The following is a 7,776-nucleotide window of genomic DNA, read 5'->3' as shown; positions in this document are numbered from 1 at the left end:
TTCAATAGCTGACTGTGAGCATCCACTTCTGTGTTTGCCAGGCCACGGCATAGTCTCACAAGAGTTGTGAGGTAGTAGATGGGGAGTAACTCTGGCCAAGGATAAGCCATGGGGTCCTTCCTGGTACTTGGGTACAGCTTAGGTTCAATTTTGCACCAAGTTTTCAGGTCTTGTTTGTTTGTTTTTGTTTTGTGTTTGTTTTTGTTTTTAAAGATGGAGACTGGTCCCAAGATTGAGTAGGTTTTGGTCTCTCAATTAACAGAAAAAACAAAACAAAACCCTGAATTCTAGTGAAATTTACATACCCATAGAATGTATATCAATTAAAGAGTAAGCATATTTAAAAACTGATTAAATAGTAAAAAAGCACATTTACTATCCCTCCCCCCTAGGGACAGCAAAAATTCAAGCTGGCAAAACTTCCCAGACTCATCAAAATAATAGTACTTCCTTCCAACATACGGATGAAAATTTTGGAAAAAGTATTAAAGATTTTCCAACTGCTGTAAAGGTAAACAGAAGTTCTTCCCCTCCCCCATCTGTTTGTGTGTGTGTGTGTGTGTGTGTGTGTAAGTTTTAACCAGTGTCTCATAGGAACACAGTACTTACATATGTGTATATATTGCATACACTTATAAGTAAATAGTATGCGCACTGGTATCATTTTATAACTTATTTTCTTATCTATTACTATTGAAGCTTTTATATGTAACTTTTCTGATTGAATTTCATTGCCCTGTGAGCTCCAGAATAGAATAATTGAAAGAGCATGATTTATTTAATTGACAGTGTAAATGTTCAGTGGCTCCTCATTAACATGTAGTCTGTCTGTTATTCCATGCTAATTCCCCTATGTCATCCATTGATCAGTTGTCACTAAATTTGACTGCCTTTAAACCTCCTTCCTTTTGGGTCACCCCTCCTTAGTTTCAGTAGTTTCAGGTTATTATTCCCTCTTTCTCTTGAAAGTTGTGAGGTCCTGTGTTAGTACTCTTCCCTTGTGTGCGTATGTGAATGGTTTCATCCATCTTTAGCAGGCAGCTATGCTTATCACTATACAACCAACGTTCTTATCTATCAGTTAGGTCTGGAAATTTGGTGTGTTAGGCTTATACACTAATATTATGAAAGCATTGGCAGTATAGATACACATGTAAGGTTACTTAACTTTTAAAAGGTTCTGTGATGGTTTGTATATGTATGACACAGGGTGTGGCCTTGTTGGAGTAGGTGTGTCATTGTGGGCATGGGCTTTATGACCCTATTCCTAGCTGCTTAGAAGTCAGTATTCTGCTAACAGCCTTCAGATGAAGATGTAGAACTCTCAACTCTGCCTGCATCATGCTTGCCTAGATGCTGCCATGCTCCTACCTTGATAATAATGGACTGAACCTCTGAACCTGTGAGGTAGCCCCAATTAAATATTAAGACTTGCCTTAGTCCTGGTGTCTATTGTTCACAGCAGTAAAACCCTATCTAAGACTTTTAATTATGAAACAATATTCATCCACGATCAGTTTCAAGTTTCCCATTTAGTGGATTCAGGAATTTAAATATGTTTTAAATGATCTGGTAAGAAGTGGATTTATAGTGTAGACATCTACAATAATCCAAGAAAAACAGAGCCTTTCCAAGGGGGCTTTTCCTTCCTATGCTGGGCTCTTGAGGGCAATAAAGGCATAATGACCCAAGTAGTAAGTCATTTGGTCATTTGTCAAATCTCTAGGTGCTCCACATACAAATGTTCCCCCCTCTCTCTGTCTCTCTTTGTCTCTCCCTATCTTTCTCTGTCTCTGTCTCTCTCTCTCTCTGTCTCTCCCTGTCTTTCTCTGTCTCTGTCTCTGTCTCTGTCTCTGTCTCTCTCTCTCAGTGTGTGTGTGTGTGAGTGTGTACTTATCCATTAACCTTAATTGTATTTTCCTGCCTGAGGGAACATTGTAGTTTAAATGTTTGTATTTCAATGCTACACTTTGCACTGTAATCACAGGTACTCACTTGAACTGCATTTTTTTCCCCTTAGAATTTGATGAGGAATACAGTCTTTATATGTTTAGTTCTATCAACTACTTCTGAAGCATTAATTACTACGGGATTTGCCACATTTTTACCTAAATTTATAGAAAATCAATTTGGATTGACATCGAGCTTTGCAGCCACTCTTGGAGGTAAAAGACCCCCACCCCTTTTTAACTCCTTAGTACACTGATTTTATATAAGCATGTTGCTTTTATCAGGAGAGTACATCATTTTGGATAGCCCATACTTTAAAGTGTTTCGTAGAAGTGTCTGATTCTCTGAAACCAGTGTTCTGTAACTGACTTACGACAGACCAAACTGGACTAAGACTATATTAATTAGCACATAAGTTGATTACCCTTCCACTGCCTGCATCGATGTCTTTTTTTTTTTTTTTTTTTGTGCATGTGATTTTATGTCAGGTAAATGCTTTTATCTGTGGAAGCTGTGGTGATGCTGGTTTTGATGTTTTCCAGCTGTCAGTATGAGTTACCGAGCATAATTGTGTGTTTTTCATTATCTTACTTTTCATTAGGGGCTGTTTTAATTCCTGGAGCTGCTCTTGGTCAAATCTTAGGTGGTGTTCTTGTTTCAAAATTCAAAATGAAGTGTAAAAATACAATGAAGTTTGCCTTATGTACATCTGGAGTAGCACTTGTGCTGAGTTTTGTATTTATTTATGCAAAATGTGAAAATGAGCCATTTGCTGGTGTGTCTGACTCATATAATGGGTAAATATATTTCATTGCTTTTTATATTCCTGTCAGAGATTATGTGTGCATTTGCAAGTATTTCCTTTCTCAATATACATGATTAGAAATTGCCTTTTTAAAACATTTAGACACCCTTTGTTTTTGTTTCAGTGTGACACTGTGGGACTTTATTTTGTTTTTGTTTGTTTTAACTTGAATATTTAGTAAGTACCATCTTGAAAGCTATGGGTGTTCAGCGAGTAAGCTGATGAAGGGAATTGTGTTTGGCTCAGGGATTTCTTCAAAGAGAAATAGAACATTACAGAGAGTTTCTCTTGTAAGGATTCATATATGGTAGACTTTGAATGTATTCTCCAAAAGCCTGTCTTCTGGAAACAATCCCCAGATCTATGTGAAAATGGTACTTGAAGAAAAGGACTTTAGGAAATGACAGGAGCCCCCAGATCTAGGATTAATGGTTTTCTAAGAAGCACCTCAGCTGGCTTGTCCTCTCTAACCCATCCTTTGATGACCTCCTCTATCATCGGAGGCCAAGCAGATCCACGTCCCTTTGCTTGGACCTTCCATCCTCTGGTACTCTTCCCTGTCTCAAGCAAACCTTTTACCTTTTAAAATTGTTCACCCTGGACATTCTGTTATAGCTACAAAGAGCAGACTATGGCAACATCCTAGAGAGAATTTAACATTCTACTTTCCTATTAACTTAAGCATTTAAGAATAGGAGTTATTCTTGGTGATGAAATTCTCTTATTTGGGTTGAAACTCTACCAAAAAATACATTGAAATAAACGTAAACCTGTATCATACTGATTGTTCTATTTACTTTGAAATTTATGTTTACTTTAGAGGAACAAGTTTCTCCCTCTAACCAGTTTTCTTGGTCAGGTTTGTTTTGCTCTGAAGTCCTACACCACCAGTGGTAAATTAGGCAGGTGAGGGCTCCTGTGTTCTCTTTCACTGTGCATGTGTGTGGCTTTTGAGGGGGGTGTCACTCCAGGTATGAGATTACATAGTTTTGTGTAATACTGCATTCCCATGGCACTAAATTTGTTTAGGAAAGTTTGCCAATAACAATAATATTGACTTGTAGCTATATTCACATGTCTGTCATTTGTGTTAATATGATGCCAAGTTCTCAAAATCAGTGTTTGGTTAAGTTCCATTACATTTAATCCAAACATCATCATGCTTCCTCTTACAGGGACAATAAACTCTTACTCTAAAACAGACATTGGAAAACAAAACATCAAGTGAACAATGGGTTATGTAACTGGAGCTCTAGAAAGTTCTGTAGCTGTCACTAAAGGAAGTCTTTTCAATTTTATTTGACTGTAAGTGGGAAAGGCTTGTGACTTAATTAAAAGCAACTGGAGTTTAAAGGTTTTAAGGAGTTGTGAAGGAGGAAAAGGAGAGAGGGCACACCACTATGGGAAAGGAGCAAATGAGGTACTGCAGGGTGCCAGGAGGGAGAGAGAAAGGACATACTATGGGGGGGGGGTATACATGATTATCAGAAATAAAGGCCACTTTAAGTTGTCAGTTTGAGGGGAAATTGAATTACATTTCCAGAAATAGAAAAAAAAAAAAAAAGAAGAAGAAGAAGAAGAAGAAAGAAAAAAGAAAAGGAAAAAGCAATGTTGAAAATATGCCTAGCAAGTTAGGTGTGGTGATATATGTTTCATCCAATAATTTGGAGGCAGAGGCAGGTGGATTTGTGAGAGTTCCAGTCCAATATGATCTACATAGCAAGTCCCAGGACAGTCAGGATTATGTAAAGAGACCCTATCTTAGAAGAAAAATGAAAAAAAGGACGGAAGAAAGAAAGAAAATATGTTGCAAGCATTTACAAGTTTTCTAATAATTTCCTTTTCATCACAAGGGCAAATTTTTATAAAATACAGAGAAACTGACTGATGATAGGCAGTATGTTTTTTTTTTTCAATATTCCTGCTGTGTTTTGCATAATGCCATCTTACACATTGAATATTTTCAATAAATGTTTGGAAATTTGGATACTTGGATATGACAAGTATCAGAAATTTTCAATTGAAACAATTTTTCTCGTACTAGCTTGAGTTGCAAAGACTGTATTTCTCTAGTCTCCTTTTTGTTGACCACTGTAAGCTTTTTGTGGGCAGAGACTAGAATACTTTAATAATAAAATTGTGCTTGACAAAGGCACAAGGCAGCATTTTGTAGGGCATAGCTGTAAGAGGAGATACTCCACTCAGAAGGACAGATTGCTTACAATTGTTTGCATTTATTAATTTATTTGTGTGTATCTGTGAGCAGAAATCAGCTTGTGGGAGTTGGTTCTCTCCTAAGATGTGGACTTAGGTTATCCTGCATGGGGCCCGTATCCCTCTGCAATTTTCCTAGTATTGTAAAGGCTAGTTTTTGATTTCCAAATCCTTTTTTACCTCTTGCTGACCTATTTTCTATCTTCTACCTTGATTTACCTCCTTCAAAAACGTCATTGCCTACTTCTTAAGTACCATTATTTTCCAGTTTGATATATTATCTTCAAATACTTTGATGGGTCCACTGGTTTACATATTTTACCTTCCAAGGAAGTATTGATTTACAATTGCATGAATGATGCTTTCTCTCTTATCTCTGGCTCTGGTTTCCTCGTTTAGCTATGTTTCTACCACTCTGTTTTTGATAGCATATCTGAAATTCACTAGGCAATAATGAAGTAAGCTACCTCCTAAGACCTCCACTTATCGCCGACTATTAGTTGTATCCAACCTCAATGCAGCTAACGACAGAAACAGTCCAACATAAAATTGTAAACTTAGTTAAAACGGTATGAGATTGTGTGTCTGTTATAGCTAGATTTTTGCAATGTGTGTCATAGTATCAGATAGTGGGATATGTTTATACTCTGTGTGGCAGATCTTGTCATTATCTTGATTTCTGTTAAATATGGATGCAAATGGATATTAAGATTTCTAACCATTGATCAGTCGTCCACTAACCTGAGACTTTTAATATGTGTAAAGCCATAGTGGTTACCTCTTTCTCAGAATTGGGTTCTCCTCTGCTAGATAGTAGGAGTGCCTTTGAATTGCTTGAGATGGTTCTATACCATCTATCAATTCACAAATATTACTGATTCTGTGTTCAAAAGTTCTCTCCAATCTTTCTCATAATCATGCTGCATTTCCGTTTCTCTTTATATTCTGATCACTTGCTTTGGATGTTATGGCTGGTCTCCTTCCCTCAAGCTCATACTCTATGCAACTTTAGAGGAGAAATGCTCCCTGAGCGAGTGTGAGAATCCATGGGTATGTTGGATGAGCCTGGTGGTTCACATCTAATCCCATCACTTGGAATATGGAGACTGTAGAGCTCCAGAGCAAGTGGTTAGCTAAGCCAGCCTGTATCAGAAATCTCTGGGATGAATGAGAGAGCCTTTTTCAATTAAAAAAAGTAACCAAGAAAGGTACTCAATGTTAACCTGAGTCACATGCACACATGTGCACCTACACAGATGCAAACATGTAAACACACATTCACATATACCATATGCATATGAAAACACTTTTGATGAGCTTTTGACAATATCATACTTGAATGTAACATATATTTGTATCATAAGCAGTCATTTATTTTAACAAGGCACCTGAGACAACTGTTAATCTGGACCCTGACTTCTTATAAGAACATACCTTTTCATTTTTTGTTTCAAATACTGTTTCTGTTTCTCTTGTTCCCTAGTTCCTTTCTCTGATTACCCACTATCTAGCTAACTTTTGCCCATCTTTAAGACTCATTTAGGAGTTAGCTTCTCAGGTTTCCTTCCCTCAAACTTTCCCTCATGTTAGTTATCCTGCCTTGAAGTTTGTAAAATGCATCTGTTCCTATCAGTAAACCATAGTCCCAGATGAGGATACAATGGCCCTACCTCTATTCCTGGACTCAAATCGTTGAAGTGTGGTGCTATTCCATTCAGCTTCATGCTCACTTTACTCAATACAAGGCATATTTATTGCCTGCTTCAGACACATTGTAGAGTGGATGAATAGGCAAGGCACTGGAAACCATCCCTTGAACTAAGCCTTTATATTGAAACCTCTATGACCATATGAACTTCTGTGCCCTGTATACAAGGACTTCTCACAGGCAGGAAGAAAGGGCATAATCAAAATATTACCAAGTCTAAAATTAGGAAATTTACTTTTTGCAAAGTAAGAGATTTTATAATGATATTAATGGATTAAACAACATGATTTTACTCACCTTTTTTATTTAAAAAAGTTGTCTACCTTTTGAGGATGTTTGGAAAGGTCTAACAATATTTTCATTGCCATAATTAAAGAAAAAGCTACTTGCAACTGTTGATAGAAGTAGGAGATAGTGCTAACCTCTTGATGGATAATCCATAGAATCAAGAGGAGTTTGTTGCCAGGAAATCCCAGTATTTACTGAAACATTCACTCCATTCTCCTTTTGTGAAAACTATTAATACCTCTTATTTGACAACTTTCCCCTTAAAGGCTTACTCTAATCAAGTGTTCTTCCCCAAAACCTCACCCATTTATTGAACAATGTGTCTGACACAGGTGATAATTAGGCCTTGTGTTGAGTAATGGGAGCATGAAGCTGGGTAAAATAGCACCTTTCCTCCAAGATTTCAGTCTAGATGGAGGTAGGTTAGCTGTCTACTAAATCATATGGAAAAGCAGACATTGTGTTTTATGCATTTAGTATTTACATGTTGAGTGGCTGACTAAATACAACTGCTTCTGAATTGTTCGTAGGCGTTAATGTCACAGGAAATCTCACTTCATCTATCTTTTCTAATTTACAGAACAGGAGAAATGGGGAATTTGACTGCACCTTGTAATGCCAACTGCAACTGTTTGCGGTCCTACTATTACCCACTCTGTGGAAGTGATGGAATCCAGTATTTTTCTCCCTGCTTTGCAGGTTGCTTAAACTCAGTTTCAAACAGGAAACCCAAGGTAGCCATGTTTTCTCTTTACCTGAATGAAGTAATGTGAACTGTGTCTTGTGATTGTTGTCTTGGCTCTCCTAATGG

General features: G+C 37.3%; 1 protein-coding gene across 2 annotated transcripts in view; it reads left to right on the top strand.

Annotated features, from left to right (window-relative positions):
* The window catches only part of Slco4c1 (solute carrier organic anion transporter family member 4C1), a 55,187-nt gene that overhangs the window by 32,738 nt on the left and 14,673 nt on the right, over positions 1–7,776 (top strand). For both annotated transcript variants that reach the window (XM_021161978.2, XM_029482024.1), the window contains exons 6-9: positions 393–511; positions 2,021–2,165; positions 2,552–2,747; positions 7,546–7,699. In XM_021161978.2, coding sequence (XP_021017637.1) covers positions 393–511; positions 2,021–2,165; positions 2,552–2,747; positions 7,546–7,699 — 614 coding nt within the window. The remainder of the gene's footprint in view (positions 1–392; positions 512–2,020; positions 2,166–2,551; positions 2,748–7,545; positions 7,700–7,776) is intronic.

Source organism: Mus caroli, chromosome 1, assembly GCF_900094665.2.
Source record: "Mus caroli chromosome 1, CAROLI_EIJ_v1.1, whole genome shotgun sequence".
In the NCBI taxonomy this organism is placed as follows: domain Eukaryota; kingdom Metazoa; phylum Chordata; class Mammalia; order Rodentia; family Muridae; genus Mus; species Mus caroli.
Note: the sequence above shows the minus strand (reverse complement) of the source record. Positions and strands in the feature narration are given on the sequence as shown.